This window comes from Parambassis ranga, chromosome 4, assembly GCF_900634625.1.
Source record: "Parambassis ranga chromosome 4, fParRan2.1, whole genome shotgun sequence".
In the NCBI taxonomy this organism is placed as follows: Eukaryota; Metazoa; Chordata; class Actinopteri; family Ambassidae; genus Parambassis; species Parambassis ranga.
The window spans coordinates 24,254,472-24,277,605 of NC_041025.1; the positions used below are offsets into that span (position 1 = coordinate 24,254,472).

General features: G+C 50.3%; 4 protein-coding genes across 7 annotated transcripts; 2 read left to right on the forward strand and 2 right to left on the reverse strand.

The window, feature by feature from the left end:
* Positions 1 to 21: 21 nt before the first annotated feature.
* On the reverse strand, positions 22 to 5,055 carry trmt1l (tRNA methyltransferase 1-like). The gene is made up of 16 exons (XM_028403698.1): positions 4,952 to 5,055; positions 4,034 to 4,135; positions 3,892 to 3,954; positions 3,378 to 3,491; positions 3,200 to 3,264; positions 2,857 to 3,013; positions 2,660 to 2,780; positions 2,504 to 2,583; positions 1,912 to 2,164; positions 1,632 to 1,844; positions 1,348 to 1,538; positions 1,207 to 1,273; positions 960 to 1,123; positions 802 to 867; positions 455 to 581; positions 22 to 342 (listed from the first exon to the last, which is right to left on the reverse strand). The coding sequence occupies exons 1-16, from the start codon at positions 5,010 to 5,012 to the stop codon at positions 150 to 152; spliced, it is 2,037 nt and encodes a 678-aa protein (XP_028259499.1). The 5' UTR covers positions 5,013 to 5,055; the 3' UTR covers positions 22 to 149.
* An 821-nt stretch (positions 5,056 to 5,876) lies between these two features.
* Positions 5,877 to 9,184, forward strand: LOC114434963 (interferon-induced protein with tetratricopeptide repeats 1-like). Of its 2 annotated transcripts, none has more exons than XM_028404441.1 (3): positions 5,877 to 5,952; positions 7,251 to 7,346; positions 7,557 to 9,184. In XM_028404441.1, exons 2-3 carry the CDS (start codon positions 7,339 to 7,341, stop codon positions 8,875 to 8,877), a joined length of 1,329 nt encoding a protein of 442 aa, XP_028260242.1. In that variant the 5' UTR covers positions 5,877 to 5,952; positions 7,251 to 7,338; the 3' UTR covers positions 8,878 to 9,184. The 2 variants fall into 2 exon arrangements, with proteins under 2 accessions (XP_028260242.1, XP_028260243.1); XM_028404442.1 differs by lacking the exon at positions 5,877 to 5,952 and adding an exon at positions 6,324 to 6,348.
* Positions 9,180 to 11,759, reverse strand: LOC114434964 (pre-mRNA-splicing factor 38A-like). Its single transcript, XM_028404443.1, has 10 exons — positions 11,529 to 11,759; positions 10,782 to 10,941; positions 10,534 to 10,655; positions 10,372 to 10,457; positions 10,184 to 10,294; positions 9,941 to 10,047; positions 9,832 to 9,858; positions 9,642 to 9,733; positions 9,512 to 9,560; positions 9,180 to 9,439 (listed from the first exon to the last, which is right to left on the reverse strand). The coding sequence occupies exons 1-10, from the start codon at positions 11,656 to 11,658 to the stop codon at positions 9,394 to 9,396; spliced, it is 930 nt and encodes a 309-aa protein (XP_028260244.1). The 5' UTR covers positions 11,659 to 11,759; the 3' UTR covers positions 9,180 to 9,393.
* Positions 11,760 to 11,836: 77 nt separating this feature from the next.
* On the forward strand, positions 11,837 to 19,161 carry LOC114434695 (origin recognition complex subunit 1-like). 3 transcript variants are annotated; one of them, XM_028404037.1, is made up of 18 exons: positions 11,837 to 12,025; positions 12,577 to 12,704; positions 12,785 to 12,957; positions 13,111 to 13,534; positions 13,609 to 13,861; positions 13,951 to 14,055; positions 14,316 to 14,378; positions 15,104 to 15,211; positions 15,444 to 15,696; positions 15,776 to 15,882; positions 16,060 to 16,161; positions 16,263 to 16,434; positions 17,053 to 17,160; positions 17,751 to 17,900; positions 18,141 to 18,260; positions 18,340 to 18,509; positions 18,579 to 18,666; positions 18,945 to 19,161. In XM_028404037.1, exons 1-18 carry the CDS (start codon positions 11,943 to 11,945, stop codon positions 19,137 to 19,139), a joined length of 2,802 nt encoding a protein of 933 aa, XP_028259838.1. In that variant the 5' UTR covers positions 11,837 to 11,942; the 3' UTR covers positions 19,140 to 19,161. The 3 variants fall into 3 exon arrangements, with proteins under 3 accessions (XP_028259838.1, XP_028259839.1, XP_028259840.1); XM_028404038.1 differs by lacking the exon at positions 13,951 to 14,055 and having other exon boundaries at positions 14,292 to 14,378; XM_028404039.1 differs by lacking the exon at positions 13,951 to 14,055.
* Positions 19,162 to 23,134: the final 3,973 nt, after the last annotated feature.

A 23,134-nucleotide genomic window follows, 5' to 3' on the forward strand; every position in this document is an offset into this window, starting at 1 on the left:
GTAAAAACTTTATTTGTTCAGTTTTATTGACAAAGAGGTCCACAGAGAAATAAATAGACAGCAGATGAACTGGGCTCAGGGTGCTGCCGACTTCGAAACAGGAATCAGAGCTGAGGCCTCGGCGTCGCTCCGCCCGGTGTCGGTTTGCGTCACGCCGTCTGCTCCATGCTCACGCTCGGTGTCTGCGTGGCGCCGGCCTGGGTGTAGGTGGGGACGCTGTACTTGGTGAGGATGGACTTAAACTGTGACAGCGTGGCGTCGGTTCGAACCCCCGTCGGGTCAAAGTGAGTCCGGCTCACCCTGAAGCCGGCCTCCGTCAGGTACTGCAGGAACTTGTTCAACCTGTGAGGAGAAAGATCAACACCACCACGTTACAGCCGACGCTCCGCCTTCTGATGTGTCACCACGGCTACACCTGAAACGTCTGCCTGCCTGGAGGTCAGAGGTCACTCACTTGGGCATGTTCATGCCTCGGATGCTGTGGCGGTGGATGCTGTAGTAGAAAGGCGGATGTTCCAGAGGTGCATCAGACTTCAGCTTCTTCACTACGTTCCCCGACTCGTCTCCGGTCTTCCTCTTCCCTGCGGGAAAACTCGGAGTTACACCTGGACAAGAGACACCCACGAACAAAGAAGACATCCAAACCGATGGATGCCATGATGAGCAGAGCTGGGCTGCACCGCCCTCTGGAGGACACACGGTGAACTCACAGTGCAACACAAACTGACAGCTTTATGACTCATTATTGTATGGTGTGTGTGTGTGTGTGTGTGTGTCACAGGAACAGCAGGATGGACTCACCGCTCGGGTCCACAGCTCCGGTCTCGTCTCCGCTCTGTAAGGTCTTGATGACGACGCCGCACTCCACTGCAGAGCGAACAGAGGACTCAGTGAACACACACTGCCTCCTTCAGACATCACACACCTTACAGGTGAGCAGGAGTGTGTGTGTGTGTTACCCTGGTTGGTGAGAGCCGACGGGCCGTGGACTAAAGACTTGAGCGTGGTGCACTCAGACTCGCAGATCAGAGTTTTGACGAGCGGCTGGATGTCGTCCATGTTGTGCTGCACCGCCGCAGACAGCATCCTCCTCAGGAAGCCTGTGTTAAAGAGCGGGCCACACCTACACACACACACACAGGTTTACTGCGCCTGTAACTCTAACCTTAGACCATGTCCATGCCTGAGTGTGTGTGTGAGACTGACCACAGCGGTCCCAGCTGCACTGTGGTCTTCCCGGGCAGACTTCCATGACAGTTACAGGGCAGCGTGTCTGCAGGGAACAGACCGTTCATTCTGCAGTTAGGACATCACCTGTACACTCTGTGTGTGTGTGCAGCGACTCACCGTCCACCATGTTCCCCAGTTTGAGGAAGACTCTCTCCTCGCACCACTGACAGTGGACCAGCTTCCGTAGTTTCTTGGCCGACTCATCGGCCTGCGTCGGACCTCTGAGGACTCTCACCACCACCAGCACAAAGTGCTCCAACGCCACCGCCAGCAGCACCTCGATGCCTTTGTTACAGCGCGCCGCCGCCCTGCAGACGAAGAAGTCACAGTTATACCGTTTCACTGTTTTCCCTCCTGTCACATGGTCAGTCTGTGTGTTCTCGGGGGCACCTCAGGCTTACCTCGCCACAGAGGCCACCACCATGCGTGCAGCCAGCTCCTTGTAGTACTCGGTGCGTACGATCTGGCAGCCGTAGTGACGCAGGGTGACGTTAGGCGACTTGGCGTACAGGGAGCCCGTGTCTGTGGACGTCACGGAGATGATGCCCAGGTTACGGACGTTTCTGAAGGCAGCGTCCAGGTAGTTCACGGCCGTGCCGAATGGATCCAGGTGTCTGGAACAGAGACAGCAAAGATGGAGGACTCCTCACAGACGTCTGTATCATCTGAAAAAACACTTACATGTAGTCAAAAGGCCGCAGGTGCATGATGACGTTGGCGTCCATCTTGGCCACCTCCACCGTAGCAATGGGCGCTGCCTTGACGTCATTGCCGGCCCCGTCGGGCCCCCGGGGACCTCGTGGGCCTCCGTCCACCCGGATGTGGTTGAGCTCACAGTTCTCTTTGATCATTTTGATGCACGTGTCACTGATGTCCGTTATGGTGACTTTGACGGCGTTCCGAAGGTGTCTCGCCCACTGCAGGCCCATGATGCCTGAGAACACGAGACGGAGCTTTAGTGACGACTCAATGTGACGATCACATGTAACCTTTTCTGTTAGTATTGTAGCTGACAAACACGTCTACATAGTGAAGATGAGAGGATGTGAGTCCTAGTAGCTCATGTAAATGTAATTTACTTAAACCAATATTAGAAAAGTCAAAAATATTAAATTTCCTTTTACCAAAATAGGAAAATATCTACTGTTATATTTTTTAGTTTCTCTGAAGTGACCTGTGTTCCAGGTGAAAGCAGCTCTGACTGGACCCAGACACTGAAGCGGTTTCAGTGAGTCTCTGTGGTCTCTGTGTATTTCTGTTTTCTGACTCTCACCTGTGGCTCCGAAAGCATCCAGACACTCGAGCGGGTTTCTCTCCTCGGCCAGAACGGCCAGCGAGCAGAACACCAGCTGCCTGAAACACAAGCACGCTGTGTTTTAGCGGGTTTTTATGATGGGGCTCGTGTTTTTACACTCTGTGAGTTCTCCACCTGTTGGTCTTCATCTTGCGGTTGAAGTAGGTGTCGCTCTTCTGCGGCGTGCTGTAGTTGGGGAGGAGCTGGACGTTCGTTCCCAGTTCTTTCATGATCTCGTAGGCCTGACCCAGCGGAGCTGCAGACACGTGACACCACACTCAGTCATCAGCTCAACGTCATTCAGAACAGAGGGAAAACCTCCGCATCCTCACCCGGCTCCTCAAACGGCACGTCGGCGCTCCCGGAGTAGCTGGCCTCCGTCTCTCCTTTGTTGACGTGGCGTTTCAGGTGGCTGATCATGTCCGTCTTTCGGGCGATGGTGACAGAACACACCACGCAGTGATAGTGAGCCACGTGCCGGCCCGACACCTGGAGCAGGAAGAGAAAGTGCTGACTGTCCATAACATCGCCATAACAACAGAGGGAGCACAGGCAGCATCCCTCAGTACACAACCTTAACTAATAACGCATATGCACGTGTGTGTGTGTGTGTGTGTGTGTGTGTGTGTGTGTGTGTGTGTGTGTGTGTGTGTGTGTGTGTGTGTGTAATGTCACCTGATCTCCGCTGAGGCTGGGCTTCAGGTTTCTGCAGGGCAGGTGACAGATGCACATCCTCTGGCCTGTTAAAAGGAAGCAAAGGGTTAAATCCATTCTCACCATCATCAGTGTGCAGACTGAAGTCTGTCTGGGACAAACATCATGGCGGCTGGTGGAGGGACGGAGGGTCTCCTACCTTCAAACTCCACGTAGACCTTCCAGTGCAGGTTCTGCAGGTGTCGGCGGAGCTTGTGGCTGTAGCAGGCTTTAAACTTCTCCTCGGGACACAGAGGGCACGACTTGCGCCCCGCTGGAGGAAAACATTCATTCGTCTGAGAGTCCCGAGACAAATATTTGCTCAAACAATGACTGTTCATATTGTTCTCAGCACAGACCCTCATCCTACACTGAGGGCTGCCGCCTGACCCAGCTGTCAACAGGCGAGGGGCGGGGCCAGGCCGGCAGTCACAGGGCCACACAGAGACAGTCCTTACCTACAGGCAGCAGTTAAGGAGGCTTTAGACATGAACAGCCTGAAACAGTGAGTGGACTGTTTTCTAAAAAAGGACCGGGGGGGGGGCTGTCTCCCAGTGTCCCTGTGGTAGACCGGATGTGATGCTGGTGCTCTGAACGTGCTGCTTCAGTGCTGCCAGCCTTCTTGTTAAGCTTGCTGGGATAACACTGACAGCACTGTGAGGAGCTGGACTCACCACCGTTGAGGTCGACCAGCGCCTCCAGGCCCTCCAGGTTCATCTGGATGGAGATGTGTCTCTCTGTAGAAAAGGAGGAGACGTGTTATTCTGTCTGGCTCTGGTGTTACAGAGGACACACACACATCAGCAGCATGAATACCAGATGTTGTGATTGGAGGTTTGATGTCATCGTCTGCTGCAGCCTCACTCGTCTGCTCTGCAGGCCGCTCTGAAGCCGAAGACGCATCCCCCCCATCACCACCTGAGAGGACAGAGCGGACAGGACTCATTACAGGCGCCTCTTTAGATACTCAGGGACTGGATGTTAATTAGATATTTATCATATTTTATACTTTCATTTTGTGAACAAAAAGAATTTAATTCTAAAAGGTGTCACCCCGGGCAACTCTATGCTATTTAATAAGCATAAAATATATTGATATTATATACTTTATCTGCACAAACATCCAATATGCGTCTGGCTTTACTGAATTTTGTGTATTTTATTTATTTATAAATATTGAAAGAAAACTATTGGTGGCGGAGGGTGGACTTGAACCGGTGACCTCCGTGTCTCTGGCCGGTGAGCAGCATCTGCTCTCGGCGTTTCAGAGCCTCGTCAGTCACTCACAGGTTTATGGATGTGTGCTCGGTGCGCGGTTCGGTTCTGACGGCTCGGTGGGTCAGACCCGTTAATAAACGGACAGTCTGAAGCGTCCGAACTAAGCGGCTCTGCGGTGCAGCTCCGTGATGAGACCGTGTCATCTGTGACTATGCGGCACAAAGCGCACTGATCCCCGACACAGCCTCCACGAGGAGACCCACAGCAGCACGGCCCGAGGCTGGCGGCCGCAGCGGGGCTCATGCTAGCTTCAGGCCCCTTTGTCGCTGTTGTTGTTGACTATTTAGGTCCTGTGGCGGAGCTCCGTGGTGAGGCCCTCGTTTAGTTTCGCAGTTACAAACTGGGATTCTCCGTGGTTTGAAGGAGCGGCGGTGAAAACACACGAAGAAGAATTTATTCTGCACTTTAAGGCAACAAAATGAGCGAGCAGACGACAAAGGCACAGAGTTTACTCACGTTTGATATCGACGTCCTCCTGATGAAGCTGAGCAGCGTCCGTCTCTTTGAGCTCCGCCATTACGAAACAGCCTCCTACCAGGAAGCGTCCTGCCGTACGTCCTTTACGTAAAGTGCGCCGCTTTTTAGCGTAACGACTCGAGCGGAAGCGCACATCCAGCACGGAGGTCTCCGGGTCTCCGGGTCTCCTCATTCAGAGCTTCCCTCACAGCGGAGGACCTGCTGCTGTGCAGCATTCAGACAGACACGCAGAGTATGGACGTGTTTGGGATGTCTTTACAATGACAGAACTATCTGTGTGTGTGTGTGTGTGTGTGTGTGTGTGTCTTCAAAGATTCAAAGTGTTTATTGTCATGTGCACAGTATAGAAACTGGTTTCCTGTACAATGAAGGGTTAAGAAGTCAAAATGGAATAATTTTTAAAAAAGCCATTTCAAGAGCAAAAAGATGCAAATATGTAGAAAATATAAACTCTGGAAGTAAATGAAGCTGTAAACATATAAATGTGCATAAAACTCAGCAGGTAAACAGCTACATGTGCAGGGACTGAATATTAAGGTGCATAAAGAAATAAATAGATAAACAGTGTTACTGTTACTGCATGTAGACAGTCAGTGTGTGTGTGTGTGTTACATGTCAGTGTGTAAACAGTGTGTGTCTGTGTGCGGGGTACAGTCCATTGTTGCAGACTCCTGTCAGCTGTTTGCAGTCTGATGGCGGAGGGGGGGAAGAGTTCCTGAGTCTCCTGGACCTCCTACTCCTGGACCTCCTACTCCTGGTCCTCCTACTCCTGGTCCTCCTACTCCTGGTCCTCCGGCCTGAGGGGAGGAGAGTGAACGGACCTTGTGTGGACTCTGCGCTGGTAGATGCTCTGCAGAGAGGGCCGAGGAGTCCCGGTGATCTTCAGTCTCCACCGCCCTCTGCCGGTTCATGGCGGCGGAGCTGCCGGACCACACGGTGACGCAGCGGGTCAGGATGGACCCAACGACGCAGCTGTAGAAGTAAAACTTTCTGTCTAACATAGGCGTCGCTACCATTAAATCAGAGGGGGACGTGTCCCACCCACATTTTAAAACGGCCCGTTTGGACCCCCCCACATTTAGTGAGTAGGAAACTCCACCTAACGCTGTTTCGATTGCTCGTGAAAAACTCCGTTCCACTTGGTTCATAAGAGAATAACCTCACCGCTGAAATCCACTCCATGTTTTCCTGGTTACCACAGCGCTGCAATACCGTTACTATAGTAACGGACCTAACAAAGCCAGTGGCTTTCTTCGAGCGAGCGTTAAACACCGTAAAGAGAACCGTCGGTGCTGCTCGAAGCGTCAAGTGACGTCAGTGTCATCCCACAAAGTCCAGCTCATGCTGAAGCCTGACTGTTTGTCACATGGACCCAGGTGACGTTAGGTTGATGTTAAATCAAGAAAAGTTGGGAGGAAGCTGCTGTGTACTTCCAGTTACAGTAGACGGTTTTATTTGTCTGATGACATGTTGTTGTCTTTTCTTTTCCCCACACACAATGGACATGAGGAGATTCTAACAAAGACACGGAGAGTTAGAGTTGTTTTCAGCATTAACCCATATTGTAATGAGGCCAGGTTAGCCCCTGTTAGCCTGCTAGCTTCAGCCTCGCCTAGCCAGTGAACAGCCACCTGCTCCTATTCTTATCAGCAAGAATAAAACACATGTGATGGACCGTCAGGACACAGTGGAGCATTACATGAACAGGGACACACTGATGTAGCAGATGAGGCATCATTATAAACATCCACAAGGTTTGCTGTGAATTCAGCAGTTTTATAAGCAAATAAAAATAAAGACATGCATCTTTTTGTAAGTTAGTATTTTTAGTGTTTCAGTATTATCTGCATTAAGCAGTTTGGTTCATTTTTCTATGGGATTTGCCAGTTTTTTGTCTCTGTAAATGAGAGAAGGCCTCAGATATGGAGGCTGTTAGTGTAGTAGCACCAGTATGTTTGACAAAACTTCTGTTTGTCACCGAGTTTTTGTTGAATCTGTCTCTGAAATAGTCATTAAGTGTTTACTTCTGTAGGTAAAATAGTTTAACAACCTGTTAAAATCCACAGGAAAACGCAACTACTTCATATTATATTATATTTCATAATATACTGATGTACTTTTTTTTCACCACCCACCCACAGAAGGCGTCCCCCCCACATTTTTAATGCTTCCTACGCCACTGCTGTCTAATGTATTGATAAGTGAGTTTCCTTATTTCCTGTTAATGGGACGGTGTGAGGAGCTTAAAAAGAACTCTGTCCCTTTAAATCTTTATCAGCTGTTCGCTTTCGGTTCCAAGGAAACGAAAGTCTGGGCGCGTTCATCAGAAACACAGAAGTTACAGAGACGTTCAGACCCACAGCTGGATGATGAGGTGAGTTAATCATTATCAATGATTCTGATAGATAGATAGATAGATAGATAGATAGATAGATAGATAGACAGATAGATAGATAGATAGATAGATAGATAGATAGATAGATAGATAGATAGATAGATAGATAGATAGATATTATTTCCTCCCTCCGTCCTTGCTGCTTCATGTCCTTTTTAACACATATTGTCATATCTTACTCTCCATCAGTGCCTCTCAGAGACAGTCCGCCCCGGAGTCCAAACTGGAGTCCCTGCAGTGCCACTTCACCTGGGATCTGGACCCCAGCAGGTCCAAACTCCTCCGTCTGAAGGACAAGCTGGAGGACATCGGCACAGAGCAGGGAAACATCTGGATGGGTCACATATACAACCTGCAGGGCTTCGTCCAGTATCAGCTGGGCTCCATGGAGGAGGCCCGGCGTCTCCTCAGCAGAGCCACGGAGGCCTTCAACCAGCTGAGACATGCTGACAAAGGTCCCTGGCTGGTGGTGAACTATGGGAACCTGGCCTGGCTGCACCACCATCAGGGTGAAGAAGAAGAGAGTCAGGCCTACCTGTTGAAGGTCGACGCCCTGATGAAAGAGTACCCTCCCCCGTCTGAGGACGAGCTCCATGCAGAGGTCTACGCCGAAAAGGCCTGGACCCTGATGAAGTTTAGCAAAGACCAAAAGCTGCTGGCTGCAGATTACTTCCAGAGGGCCCTCAGGATGCAGCCGGACCGAGTGGAGTGGCAGACCAGCCGGGTCATAGCGTTAGTAAGCGCTAATAAACACAGTGAGACGGGTGTGGACCCTGACGTCCTGGAGCAGATGAAGATGGCCAAAGAGCAGGACCCAGAGAACCTGTCCCTCGCTGTTCACTACCTGGAGCAGCGTGCAAGGAAAGGCGAGTGGATCCAGGACGAAGCACGCGACTTGACCAGCAAGATTTTAGTGAATCCTGTCAGCAGCTACAGCGGCCTGAAAGCCTTACTGAGGCTGTACCGGCAGCACCTGTCTGTGGACGAGGCCATGGATGTGGCAGAGGAGGCCCTGAGGGACCACCCGGAGGAGCGCTACCTGACAAGGTGCACTGCTCTCTGTTACAAATGGAAGATCATCTTCTTCAGGGACGGTCGGCTGAAGCAGAGCGTGGTGGACCGAGCTGTCAGTCTCTACGAGGAGGTCATCTCTCTGTACCCCCATGCCTCACTGGGGAAGAAAATCGACCTCGCAAACATACACGCAAAGTCGAGTGGCGGCCTGGCTAAGGCGGAGGAGATGTACAAGGAACTGCTGGAGAGCGATCTGGAACCGGCGGACAAACAGATGCTCTACAACTGCTACGCCAAGTACCTGCACTTCGACCGGCAACAGCATCGTCTGTCCTTACAGTACCACCAGAGGGCGGCAGACATCCCCGAGCAGTCCTTCTTCCGAGACAACAGCGTCCGCGTGCTGGAGAGGATTAAAGAGCGCAGAGGGAACCGAGGAGGCAGCCGAGGAGGCAGCTACAGAGGGAGCCACAGAGGGAGCCGGATGGACAGATGAGTGTAAGAGAGTAAATCTAAAGTGACAGTCACTGTGACCTTTGACCTCCAAAATGCATGTACGTAAACATGTTACCAAATACCATTCACATCCTTAAAAAGCATTACGATGACAAAACAGGTCAAAGGTCATCCATCCTTATATCTGCAGTGTATTATCCGTTTTATTCAACAATCTTTGTACCCAAACTGCACCCTCTGAAATCTGCTACTTCCTCACTCACTTGTTTTTCCGTGTAGCTCCTCCTTTCTGTTTTTGGTCAGAGGAGCTGACGTCATCTTTAACAATAAACTCACAACAGCTGTGATGGATCAGTCTTTATTTCCATCAGAAACACATTTCTCTGAGCTTCATCACAGAATGGAATCATCTGATTGTTGCCTCTCAGCAGGGTTTCAGAAAGAAGCCCAGAGAGCTTCATATCTACAGACACGTCCGGGGTCCAAACTCAGATTATTAAAAAAAACAAAACATTTTACAAAATTCTGTGGCGAGATGGTAAAAAAACATTTAGAATCACTCATTTCCTCTTCGACTCTTCTTGTGACTCTTCTTTGAACTCCTAAAATAAAACAAGGTGAGTTTAAATGAAACAGCCACTGAGAGAACATGGCCGCCCTCCGACGGAACTCACCGCTCTGGAGACTTGGAGTGGCTGCGATGTCTGTGGCTCCTGTGGTGACCTGGTTCACAGAAATACAGTTTAAACCTCATCATCCTGTTGCTGCTGCTCATAGTTCAGAATCCGTGTCCCGTCTACCTACCGGGGGACTTGGAGCGGTGGCGCCTGTCTCTGGACCTGCTGCGATGCCGGCGGGGACTCTTGCTGCGATGGCGGTCTCTGCGAGGCGAGGGGCTGTTTACGTGCAACAAAACATATTCACTGTCCCACCGGGGCGAACAACAAGTACTTTAAATGTAGGATGATTAAATTTAATGTGAGAATAACCGTACCTTCGCCTCTTAGGAGATCTGCTCCGTCTGCAAAGGAAAGACAGGCACCGAATTTATACTTTGAATGTTTTTTCATCTTTGAATTTATTGATTGCAGGACAACACGAACCGCCTGGGTGAGCGGCTGCGTCTGTATCGTGGCGACGGGGAGCGGCGAGGTCTGTCGTTGTCACGGTAACCACGTCTGTGAGGCTCAGGAGTCTGAAGTCTCTCCGGCTGCAGGCAAAAAACAAAACAAAAATGAGCACATTAAGAAAAGGCTGCAGCTCAGCAGCCTGTGGAGGATCGTTCAGACATGTGAAGTGGGCTGGGTTCTTTTAGGCGTGTATGTGGCTGTACGGTGTTTCTTTACCTTCTCCTCTTCCTCATCTTCATCGTCACTGCTTTCCACTTCATCCAGGTCCTCCTCCAGAGCGCTGATCCGTGGGTCCAACATCTCAGCCTCCTCCAGCACTTGTCTCTTCTGTAAACACAGAAGCAAACATCAGCAGCGTCCCCTTGTGGATGGGACAGCATGTCCGAACCCGTCCCACTACACACCTGAAGTCGGGGCAGGATGACATCACACATGCGCTCTTCATGAAGAAGCCCGTCGATGAACTCGTCAACATGCATCAACTCAAACTCTGAAATGAAAAAAGAGAAAGAACGTCACAACCGGTGACCAGTTCTCTGCGTCTAAACTCAGTTAACAGAACTCGCCTCCGTTTCTGTTCTGAGACTTGATCTTTCTGTAGTCGTTGTAGAGCGGCTCCAGGTATTTGTAGCAATCCACTGCAGTCCCAGTTAACCTCATGTACATCGCACCCAGTAACCGAACATATCTGATAAAACAGAGACAGCGCGGGTACAAACATTTAGAGGCTGTGGTGAAACATCTTATTTTAATAAATACACACAAAATATTCACATTAATCAGCAGAAGTGAAAACAAACACACAGGAACTCACTTAAAGTCTTCATTTTTTATGAACTCCACGATGATGTCCTTCTCAGGCTGAATCTGCAGCATCTTCAGCGTGAGGCAGAGGAAGGGAGTGGGCTTGATGTTCCCCCCATAAACGCCACCCACAAACTTGAGCTCCATGGCTTTGTCTACGACCAGCTCAGCTGCAGAAGACACGACAACACGTCAGTGCAAGTCCACACAAAGTACAAGACTGCACCGGAACTGACACACAAACATGATGTGTTCAAATATTCTCAGCCCTGTCCTAGGAATAACAATATAATACACAACATGACAATAACACAACACAGCACAATAACACACAGGACAACATTCTGTGATTTATGAATAACAAAAGAACCTCTGACGTCTTATTCTGATGGTTTCTAGGTCTTCAAAGCCAGATGTGTCTCACTCTGATAGAAACTGATTTTATCGGAGTTTTTAAGATTTTGATCGGACACAATAAATATTGTTATGCTGTGATCTTTGACACATATTTCAGAAATAAAGTAATTGGTAATTCACATATAACTATAATTTAAAACAGACTAACAGAGGTTATAAACTTAGTTGACGTCTAACTTATATTTTATACTAAAAGTCACTAACATGCCATAAATGGTTTTGTTACCGGCATTAAATGCAATTGTCCAAATAAGTATGCGTAACTGGAAGTAAATAAACATTTGAAATGCTCTGAGCTAACATGTTAGCACGTTAGCTCACCGGCTAACGTGCTACTTACCGGTCAGACCGAAGCACTCCTCCTTCCAGTATTTAGACTCATAGATTCGAGTCCGGATTATTTTCTCCACCAGGTACTGTGGGTTGGTTCCGTGTATGCTGTTAGCATCCTTCACGGTTCTGTTTGCCATCACAAAAAACGAGTTATGTTACTAGCATGAACACAGCTAGCATCAGCCTACGAGTCCTCAGCGGAAACGACAAACACTTCCGGTTTAATGTTCCCCTCCGAAGCAGGAGGCGGCGCTGTGCAGCTCCATTAACAGAAGAAGAAGAGAAAAAGGAAGCTGCGCAACTTTCGCGGGAAAACTTGTAGCCGGTGTGTGCGGACTGCTTCCGACGAAGTTTTAAAGACCCGAGTTAACGCAGAAAATCAGCTTCGGGTTTTATTTTTGTGAGTCTGAGAAGAAGCAGCATGAAGCTGAGAGTCCGGCGGAGCTACGAGTGGCGCGGGAAACCTCTGAGCTTCAACAGGAAGCTCAAAACACACGAATACGGGTGAGTTCCTATAAACGGACCAGTTCCCTGCTCGGTTCTTCTTAATTAGTCCAGAACGACGCTCCAAACAACAGCAGGTTGTTATGGAGACACTCAAAATGTCTGTTTGTAGGACGGACACGTTTCCATGTGTTCCACATTAAAATAAATAAAGTGATGTTTTATAAAGACAGGAGGAAGGTGTGCGTGGAAACAACAGGAGAAACACGTTTATTGATTGGTTTTCAATACATTAAAAGACAGAAAACATGTCCGCGAAGCCTTCAGCCAATCAGAGGATGGAAGCTGGGTACACGTGACTTCTGTCCAGAGTTGCATGAGGTTTCCTCTCTCAGCCATGACTTCCTGTTTCTTTTTACTGCATCACCATGGTGATGGATGAATATGAAGCTGCCGTGAGGGCTGCTGCTGGTGTTCTCTGACAACCAGCCGGCAACATGATGGTTATCACCCTGTAGACCGACACTGTAACTGTACCGGCCGCAGCTGGTCCGTGGACACGTCCAGCAGAGTCTTCAGGGACAGACGATGAGTTCGTTTTTGTGTTTCAGCTTGTTGGTCATCAGTGTGGAGGGCCTCCCGCGGAAAACCATCATCAGCACAGGCCAACACATCCTCATAGAGGGCGACGATGAAGACAACCCGTATGTGGCCAAAGTCGTGCGGCTGTACGGTGACGGTGAGTCTTCATCAGCAAGAACACTTTGGTTAAAATCAGGTTGTGTGTCTCCCTGAGTGACCGACTGACGTGTCCATCAGAGAGCGGGAAGCAGAAGAAGGCGGTGGTTCAGTGGTTCGTCCGCCTGTCTGAAGTACCTCCGAGCAAACTGAAGCTGCTGGGCCGAGAGCCTCATCCTCAGGAGGTCTTCTACTATCAGAGCCGCAGCTGTGACGACGAGGTCAACGTGGAGTCCATCCTCAGGCCTGTGCAGGTTTGAACACGCCGCCATCTTAACCCAGCACAGCACATGGTCTGAGAGAGCCTGAGACACAGCAATCGAAGAATGTTTTCTATGAGCACCAAATATCCAGAGGAAGTCATGTTCTGAAGGTTTTAGTGAACGGTCCCTTTAAATCCTTCGCAGGTGATGCACCTGGACGCCGCCGCTCCGTTCCCCGACTCCGACGACAAAGATACTCTGTATGTGAAGCTGTCCTGGGACTCAAAGACCTTCAGGGTGGCACCACCTGAACCTGCTCCAGCTTCCTCCCCTCCGCTCTGCCCCAAGCCCTCCCTCCCCCCCTCACCCCCCTGCTCGCCGCCCGCCACCACCCCCGCCACCAAGGGCTTCTCTCGGCGCGCCCTGCCAACCCCGGACCCCACCGTCATGCAGAGGGCCTCGTCAGGGGAGGTGAGGTACAGCCGGGCCACTATGAGTGCAGGAAAAGCCGCCGAGGCCGAGTCCTTTCACTCTGCCACCAAACTGTCGGCGTCAAAATGCCTCAGCGCCAAGAGGAGGAACATGGCGGGCAGGACGCCGGGCGTCCGCAAGAAGCTGGAGCTCAGCAGTGAGTGCAGAACGTTTCCTGTCCGTCTGATGAGCTCAGCGCTGTTTTTAAAACATGACATATGCTGCTTTCAGGTCCGGGGAAGAAGCTGTCCATCGACGAGGACGTCCTGAGTCAGCTGCTGGCCGAGGAGTCGAAGGTGGCGCTGGCTCAGAGTCTGCCGTCCTCTCCGCCTCTGTCTCTGTCCCTCAGCCCAGTCAGGAAGGAATACAACCCCCCTGCCGCACAGGGCGCCATCTGCCTGAAGACCTCTGCCGTTGTCCTCAATAAGATGTCTCTCTCCAACCTGGACAGTCCTCCGTCACCTGCCAGGGACGACTCCACCAGGTCAGAGCTCACACACACACACATACAGATAGGTGGAGCTCCATTAAACAGAAAAGCTGGTGTGAAGCAGACGCTCTGGTGCTGTTCAGTCCACAGCGGGCCGATGAGAGAGCGGCTGCCTGGCTGACCGGCTCAGCTAAAACACCGAAGAGAAGGAGCGCCACCCCAAAGAGGACCCAGGGACGGGGGGCAACGTGAGTCAGACTGAAACCTCCGTCAGGTTCCGTTTAGTGAAAATGGGACCACATCACTGTCCACTCCTTCTTCCCCCTGAGGCTGCTGGGAGTTTGAGTCTTAGAGCACAAAGTGGTGTGTGTGTGTGTGTGTGTGTGTGAGTGTGCACAGCGGGGTGAAGCTCGGTGTCACAGCGTTAACGACCACACATCACTGATCAGAGTCTGAAAGGACACGAATGTTGTTTTTTCACCAGAGATCGATGTGTGTCTTCAAACAGAGCGACCACGCCGTCCAGACGGAAGGAGGCGAAGAGCCTGAAGGAGCCGGCCCTCGCCGTGCTGTGAGTACACTCACTGACCTGCTGGTCTGTTTACAGCCGTCACATGTTAATGAATTGTGTTAAAGCAGCTGGGTGACATTTGTAACAGTGATTGTAATTAGCCACCTGACCTGAAGGTGGCAGTGTCACACAGCCTGTTCCTTTTACCTCTGCTGCTCCTGCTTGATAACAACAAACACACCAGGGGCCGTGTTCACACAGACTCTCAGCACGTGGGGTTTCCCTGAGTGGTGAAAATTCTCCGAATTATTACGTTTTCTGAGAATTCCTCCTTATAGTTAAGACTAAATCTTAGTAAAGAGCAAAGTGATTCACCAAATCACATCTCAGCCCTTAAAGAGGCCTTAAAACCTGTTCAGAGAGGAGGACTTTAAGAGTTCCTTACAGAGAGGAGAGCCGTCCTTTAAACTCTGACTGACAGTGAGCTGTTAGAACTCTGCAGATCAGATGTTTGTGGCCTCACCTTAGACTGAAGACACACATCCTCACTTAAACCAGCGCCTCCAACAGACAGCCGCCACAGAAAGCTGATGACAGCTGAGCCAGTCGTCCCACCTTAACTTCATACAGGCTGAATTCCATCCAGGCCCTTTGTGTCGATGATCATCATCATCATCATCATCTGCAGCCTTCATGTCTCTGTCCGTTCTGTGCTCTTTATATTGTTAGGAACCTGTTCTCATGCTCCTGTGTGTGTGTGTGTGTGTGTGTGTGTGTACACACAGAGCTGAGGTCGACAATGAAAACTCTCCGATGCTTCCAGTCGCTGCCACACCGAGGAGCTCCAAGAGGAGGTCCGCTCTGCTGGTGTCGTCCCGCATCAGACAACAGCTGTGAGTCTAAAATGACTTTTACATTCATATATATACATGTGTCTGATCAGAATGTCTCACAGCTCCTCGGCCATTCAGCAGTTTTAGTGTCAGTGTCTGAATCTTGTGAATGTCAGAAAAAATCTAAAGGAATCCTCAAAAGTCTGAATCTGAAACGTACAAATTTAATGTGAAAAAAATCAGTTTTTTCCCCGCTGTCATCATTGTGAGGTAAAGTCGTGTTTTTGATCAGGAACCTTCTGGACAACAAGCCCGGCCTGGACTCGGATGGAGAGGACGAGGACGAGTTTGTTCCGACAAGGAAGGAGCTGCAGAGCAGCAGCGAGGAGGAGGAGGGCGATGGGGAAGAGGAGGCGGAGCTGGATAGTAACGAAGAGGTTGCAGCAAAGAAGAGTCGGCGTGTCGCCGCAGGTTGTCGGACTCCTCGTTCAAAGCAGACGGCTCGCTCCTCCACCAGGACGCCGCGAAAGACTCCCAGCAGGAAGGTGAGTGTCCTGACAGACGCAGAGCTGGAGGTCCGCTCGCTGCTCGCTCACCTCTTTCCTTTTTTTTTTTTTTGGACAGGTCACCCCGGGCACGCCACGGACCCCTCGTCACGCCACGCCCAGCATCCCCAGCAGGTCGCTGCCGGCCCGACAGCCAGCAAACGTCTTGGAGGAGGCCAGAACCAGGTGAGCACAGCACCGCTGAACCCTGCAGGTGGTCTACAGTGTGAGGTGAACCTCAGGGCTGCAGAGCGCTGTCAGCGCCGCGAGTACACCTCAGTGCGTCTGAGAGGAGCTGAACAAACATGAAGTGAATGATTTGTTGTGTAACATACTAATGGACGGCGGTTGTGTATGTGTCAGGCTCCACGTGTCCTCGGTGCCGGAGTCTCTGCCCTGCAGGGAGCAGGAGTTTCAGGACATCTACAGCTTCGTCGAGAGCAAAGTCATTGACGGCACGGGAGGGTGAGTCTCACGCCGGGAGCGGCGGCGGCGCCGGCTCTCTGCCGGGAGCGGCGGCGGCGGCTCTCTGCCGGGAGACGTGACCCTCTGCACTCTGGTTTCAGGTGCATGTACATCTCAGGCGTGCCGGGAACAGGAAAGACGGCCACCGTCCACGAGGTGATGCGCTGCCTGCAGCACGCCGCCGACGTGGACGAGATCCCTGCGTTTCACTTCATCGAGATCAACGGCATGAAGATGACGGACCCTCACCAGGCCTATGTCCAGATCCTGCAGGTATTAATCACTCTGTATTTACATCGCTGTCGGGTTTTATTTTCAAAGTGATGTTTAACCCATTATATCAAAACCTACAGAGAAATGCATGGTTAAATCACCTCCTTCTACACTAATTACAACAAAAGTCAAAATACTTCAGGAGACGTCTTTATTCTGTCTCTGACATAAAAACCCTGCCCTAACCACTGGTCATGTGACCACAATTAATTGATTGATTGGCTGATCTCGAGGCTTTGTACAGCTTAAATATAATGATTCTACGCGTATGAGGACGAACAGGAAGCTGTGATTCTGCCCCCACATCTTACATTATACATGCGTTATATTTGGCAGAATGTTCTTCAGTCACCTTGAAACTATACAAATACGCTAAATACGCTAAAACTGAGAGCGTGTGTGTTTGTTGTGTCTCCTCAGCTCCAACTGTACAACAGTCACTTGGTGCTTTTTTTTTTTTTAATGAGAATTTGAGGAAGTGCAGGTTATAATCTGTTTGAGATAATTCCTGTTGATGAGTTGTGAAAACTGCAGAAAATAATGTCATAAAAGAAGAACTGAAATGACCACAGGCTCAAGCATCTGACCTGACTTCTGAATAATCCCCGGCCTTCACAGAAGCTGACCGGTCAGAAGGCGACGGCGGACCATGCAGCTGCTCTGCTGGAGAAACGGTTCAGCAACCCGGCACCGAGGACGGAGACCACCGTGCTGCTGGTGGACGAAGTAAGAACGCCTTCCCAAGAGGAGATTAAGATTAAGATTAGGAAAACGTTTATTGTCCCACATGGGGAAATGAACACCGACCGATTATCAGTCTAAAACTTAAGAAGTCACTGCAGCAGGTTTAGCATTTTCCCACGTGTGTAGTGTTTCCAAAGCGCTGCTGCTGTAAATATGATGACATCGCACTGTGGTTTCTAAGCTTTGTTTGTGAAGACATGACTCACATGAGTCATGTCTTCAGTTAAAAGTCCCATTTAAACAGAAGCTACATGTCAACAGCACGTGACGCCGTGGTTCGGTGTTGAACAGGATTTCCTGTTTCCGCTGTCTCTGCACTGTGGACGGGGTGGATGAGGTGTCATCCTGTTCACCAGACCTGAAGCCTCTCTTCCTTTGGTTCAGGTCACTGCCAGTCCCAGGCGTGTTGGTAGGAAAATGGCGTCCTTGATGAGGCAACCTTACAGAAATGCATGTAGTCTGTGAGGATCACAGGATCTGAGACCTCAGCAGTCCGGTGAACACTGGATCACACTGTGGATCTGTGTCTGTGTCCACATTAACCCTTAGCTTCCCCTCTGTGTGTCCTGCAGCTGGACCTGCTGTGGACGAGGAAGCAGAACGTGATGTACAACCTGTTCGACTGGCCGACACGGCGCCACGCTCGCCTGGTGGTGCTGACCATCGCCAACACCATGGACCTGCCGGAGAGGATCATGATCAACAGAGTGGCCAGCAGGCTGGTGAGAAGCTTCAGTCCGTTCCTGCTGCTGCTGGGGGAACGGATCAGGCCCTGATGGGCTGATATTGAGCTGTTACAGCTAGCTTAGCTTGCTTGGCTAACTTCCCAAGTAGCTGTTTGCTAACTTGGTATTTGCATCAGTTAATAATACGATCAGCAGGTAGTGTGCAGTGCTGTAACAGTGGCTACTTGGTTAATATGAGCCATGTCGGTCTGAGATCACTTTCCTCTCCCTCTCCAGGGTTTGACACGTATGTCCTTCCAGCCGTACAGCTTCAAGCAGCTGCAGCAGATCATCATGTCGCGCCTCAACAAGGTGAAGGCCTTTGAGGAGGACGCTCTGCAGCTGGTGTCCAGGAAGGTACGTGACCCTGGCCCTCACAGCTGTAACGCCGCCTCGCTGCTGCCACAGGTCTCAGTGTCCCTCTGCTGTCCGGCAGGTGGCGGCTCTGTCCGGCGACGCTCGCCGATGTCTGGACATTTGCCGGCGGGCGACCGAGATCTGCGAGCACTCTGCCGCTGAGCCCTCTGCCTCAGGATTGGTGGGGATGAATCATGTGATGGAGGCTCTGAATGAGATGTTTTCCTCGTCTTACATCGCCGCCATCAAGTGAGACTCTGGAGTTAATGACTGTTGGGTTTGCTGTGAGGACAGGAAGTGACTGCTGTCTGTTTTCAGGTGTGCGTCGTTGCAGGAGCAGCTCTTCCTGCGCGCCGTCATCGCAGAGTTTCGCCGGCTGGGATTAGAGGAGGCCACCTTCCAACAGGTGAGAAGAGTCCGCCAAGTGTTTGTACTGGCCGGATTCTTTCTGGAGCAGGGAGCAGATGGTTGCTCTTAAAGCTTTAATAAGATTCTTATGTTCACACAACTCAATATGACTGATGTGAATCAGCTTGTAGACGTGTTTCCCACACTGGCTCCTGCTCCTCTTCCTCCTCTTCCTCCTCCTCTTCCTCCTCCTCCTCCTCCTCCCTGTGAGCACATGATGGCTCTGTGTCTCTGTGGACAGCCGAGCAGCCCTCCTCACTGTGTTTGCTCTGCCAGGTGTTGGTGCAGCACCAGGCTCTGTGTCGGGTGGAGGGTCTGCAGCCCGTCGCCGTGTCAGAGGGCCTAGCCGTGTGCCAGCGCCTGGGAGCCTGCAGGCTGCTGCTGCTGGAACCCAGCCGCCTGGGAGTCCTGCAGCGGGTCCGCCTCAACGTGAGCCAGGACGATGTCCTGTACGCCCTGAAGGCCGACTGAGGGCTGGGCCCTGATGTTAATCAGCCCCGAGCACAGACTGACAGGCGTTTTAGACGGATGTGATGGGAGACTCTGGGACGTCCCCATTTTTATTTCTTTCTGTTTTAATGTTGACTCGTCTTCTTGTTATACAATAAACTCTCTAACCTTCTTTATCTGCACTGATGAGTTCACAGTTATTCAGGGGACAGAGAGCTCCGGCTGCTCAGTCTGTTCACTCCGACCGCTTCTTTCAGAGCTGAGGGTTCGGTGAGTGTCCACAACAGCAAGGACGGCAGTTTGTGCACAAAACAATCGTTTTTTTTTAGATTTTGTTGATATAGCACCTTCACAGAGCAGGACCTGGCTCATAAGAGAGAGAGGAAGAGGGAGACAGGACAGAGAGGATGAAGGAGAGAGAGAGGAGAAGAAGAGGGAGACAGGACAGAGAGGATGAAGGAGAGAGAGAGGAGAAGAAGAAGAGGGAGACAGGACAGAGAGGATGAAGGAGAGAGAGAGGAGAAGAAGAGGGAGACAGGACAGAGAGGATGAAGGAGAGAGAGAGGAGAAGAAGAGGGAGACAGGACAGAGAGGATGAAGGAGAGAGAGGAGAAGAGGGAGACAGGACAGAGAGGATGAAGGAGAGAGAGGAGAAGAGGGAGACAGGACAGAGAGGATGAAGGAGAGAGAGGGGAGAAGAAGAGGGAGACAGGACAGAGAGGATGAAGGAGAGAGAGAGGAGAAGAAGAGGGAGACAGGACAGAGAGGATGAAGGAGAGAGAGAGAGGAGAAGAAGAGGGAGACAGGACAGAGAGGATGAAGGAGAGAGAGAGAGGAGAAGAAGAGGGAGACAGGACAGAGAGGATGAAGGGGAGAGAGAGGAGAAGAAGAGGGAGACAGGACAGAGAGGATGAAGGAGAGAGAGGAGAAGAAGAGGGAGACAGGACAGAGAGGATGAAGGAGAGAGAGAGAGGAGAAGAAGAGGGAGACAGGACAGAGAGGATGAAGGAGAGAGAGGAGAAGAGGGAGACAGGACAGAGAGGATGAAGGAGAGAGAGGGGAGAAGAAGAGGGAGACAGGACAGAGAGGATGAAGGAGAGAGAGAGGAGAAGAAGAGGGAGACAGGACAGAGAGGATGAAGGAGAGAGAGAGAGGAGAAGAAGAGGGAGACAGGACAGAGAGGATGAAGGAGAGAGAGGAGAAGAAGAGGGAGACAGGACAGAGAGGATGAAGGAGAGAGAGGAGAAGAGAAGAAGAGGGAGACAGGACAGAGAGGATGAAGGAGAGAGAGAGAGGAGAAGAAGAGGGAGACAGGACAGAGAGGATGAAGGAGAGAGAGGAGAAGAAGAGGGAGACAGGACAGAGAGGATGAAGGAGAGAGAGGAGAAGAGAAGAAGAGGGAGACAGGACAGAGAGGATGAAGGAGAGAGAGAGAGAAGAGGTTAGTTTATATTTTAGCTGTTTGTTCATGTACTGAGAGAAACCTTTTGAATCTAAGAGTGAGTTAAAGGCTGCAGACGTCCACATGAATGTTAAAGTCACCATTATAATGACTAAGAATTCTGAAAACTGGAGCAGGTGGGTGATACACTGAACAAATGACCACCAGGAAGTGAGGCAGTAAAGATTAACCCTTTGTGACTAGAAGTACCACAGAAGTCTGAAAGTGAATGAAGTTATTTCACCCAGCTTACCTCACTAACAAGATGATCCTCACAGGACTCACTCTGATCATCTCCAGTCAGACCAGGTTTTTGACAGCTCTGTTAAAATGTCAGCTGTGAAACAGGCAAACGTAGATTTAAAATTGAAGCAAATAATCTGTGTTTGAAAGATGGCATCAGTCGTTATCAGTTATTGCTGTTTATCCACTGTCCTTTGAGCTGTAAGCTGCCTGAGGCCAAAAGCTGCAGAACAGGGACTAACCTGACAACACCCTGCTCTGCCTCTGTCTGTCTGTCTCTCTGTCTCTGTCTGTCCCTCTGTCTGTCTGTCTCTCTGTCTGTCCCTCTGTCAGAGACGTCAGACAAGTGTGAGGCAGCAGGAGAATTTGCTTTCAGCAGTTAATGTGTAATAAGAACAGAGTGAGTGTGCGTTGTGTTCTTTCCCTGAGGCCATAGCTGGGAATACACTCACTCAAACCCTGCAGCTGCACACACACACACACACACACACACACAGAGACAGAGACAACAGGTTTAGGTCTTCAGGGATTTATTAATTCAGGTCATTCAGATGGTTGTAGCGCTGAGAGTCACATGACAGAATGAATCACCGGAATCTGAGGCTGAGTCACGGCTGATGGGTTCAGCCGGCAAGCTGCTGTGTTATCTGCCAACAATCACACATGGTCTGTTTTGTTCAGGCTGTGACTTTCTATTTAGGGCCCGAGCACCGAATGGTGCAAGAGCCCTATTGAAACCCTTAGGATTATTACCCCCCCCCCCCCCCCCCCCCCCCCCCCGAGATCGCATTTTTTGGGGCCCTTAACATGCCGAAAAACTCACCAAACTTGGTAGAAAAATTCATTCGCCCGAAAAATTTTGAAATTTGCTGACTTTGAAAATGCACATAGGAAAATGACTCTATAGCGCCCCCAACGCGTAGCCCCTCTGGCCGGTTTGACACAGGATTATGAAAATTGGCACACATATGTATCACCTCAAGACGCACAAAAAAGCCTCCTGGACCCCCCCTCCAAACCCAACAGGAAGTCCGCCATTTGAAGGTTTGTGGCCATTTTTGGCAATGTGTGACCCTGCTGCCAAACTTTTCACGCCTCGCATACTTCAACGGATTGAGCTGAAATTCGCCGTGTCCACTCAGGACACCATAGGGAATAGACGCATTCCAAAACTCTTACAAAAGTCTGACGGTGTGGCCGGGGCGTGGCCTCAAAGTTTGACCATTTCAGAGGAAACAGGAAGTCGCTATAACTTCTTCGTTTTCTGTCCGATCTGTACGAAATGTCACATGTATGATCAGAGTCTGACCCTAAACACATCTATACAACACTATTGAGGATTTGATAGAGCGCCACCTACTGGCTACACAAAATGTTGTGTTTTCATAGGTTTTTCTGCCTGCCCCTGTGGCCTGTTTTGAGTAGGGTCATGAAAATTGGCACACATGTGTATCACCCCAAGATGCACAAAAAAGTCTCTTGGGGACCCCCCCCCCCCGTCAAACCCAACAGGAAGTCCGCCATCTTGAATTTTAGGCACATTTTTGGCGATTTGTGACCCTGCTACATGCCTCACATACTTCAATCAACAACAATCAAGCTGAAAGTCACCGAAAAAAAAAAAAAAAAAAAAAAAAAAAAAAAAAAAAAAAAAAAGCTGAAAGTCACCGTGTCCACTCAGGACACCATAGGGAATAGACGCATTCCAAAACTCTTTCAAAAGTATTAAGGTGTGGTGGGGGCGTGGCCTCAAAGATGACCATTATGGGTTGCTATGAACCAAACTAGGTTTGAATAACAATATATCAAAAATAAATACGAACGATAAAACACTAGAAACGCATTTCCTGAAGAAAATGCAAGTTTGGTTTGCCTCAGCTGAAGCATTGCTTTTTTGCTATGAACCAAACAATAGTTTGGTTGCCTAGCAACTATACAAGATAGAGAAACCATTCTGTATGATTCTGATCACACCCACTTCTCTCCTCCCCTCTCCTCCCTCCCCTCCTCTCCTCCCCTCCCTCTCCTCTCTTGTCTCTCTCCCTCTTCTGCCATTCAAACAGAGGGAAGCAGAGGAACCAGATCAACCTGACAAAAGCAGAAAAGGTGAGTTGTACAGTCTTTGATGTGAAGTGGGATCTTTAAGGGATTAAGGTGGATTATCAGTTTGAATGGCACATGTGTAGGATGATGCAGAAAGTTGCTGAAGTCGGTGACAAACTGTGTTAAGATTCTTCAGCCAAACTGTGTCAGTCAGGGGTTGATGCCTGGTGAAAGCATGCAGCAAACACTCAGGCGTGGTCCGGGTTTGTCCTTCTCTGTTTATGAGGCA

Bases quoted from the DNA above. Each gene is read 5' to 3' on its own strand.
- trmt1l (XM_028403698.1), bottom strand. From the start codon at position 5,012: ATGGCGGAGCTCAAAGAGACGGACGCTGCTCAGCTTCATCAGGAGGAC. The intron at 2,165-2,503 runs GTGAGAGTCAGA...TCGTGTTCTCAG, and splicing joins GGATGCTTTCGGAGCCACAG to GCATCATGGGCCTGCAGTGG. The intron at 582-801 runs GTGAGTCCATCC...GTTTTCCCGCAG, and splicing joins CGGAGCTGTGGACCCGAGCG to GGAAGAGGAAGACCGGAGAC.
- LOC114434695 (XM_028404037.1), top strand. From the start codon at position 11,943: ATGAAGCTGAGAGTCCGGCGGAGCTACGAGTGGCGCGGGAAACCTCTG. The intron at 14,379-15,103 runs GTGAGTACACTC...GTGTACACACAG, and splicing joins GAGCCGGCCCTCGCCGTGCT to AGCTGAGGTCGACAATGAAA. The intron at 15,883-16,059 runs GTGAGCACAGCA...TGTATGTGTCAG, and splicing joins TTGGAGGAGGCCAGAACCAG to GCTCCACGTGTCCTCGGTGC.
- LOC114434964 (XM_028404443.1), bottom strand. From the start codon at position 11,658: ATGGCAAACAGAACCGTGAAGGATGCTAACAGCATACACGGAACCAAC. The intron at 10,458-10,533 runs GCGAGTTCTGTT...TTTTCATTTCAG, and splicing joins GTCTCAGAACAGAAACGGAG to AGTTTGAGTTGATGCATGTT. The intron at 10,295-10,371 runs GTGTGTAGTGGG...CTGTGTTTACAG, and splicing joins TCATCCTGCCCCGACTTCAG to AAGAGACAAGTGCTGGAGGA.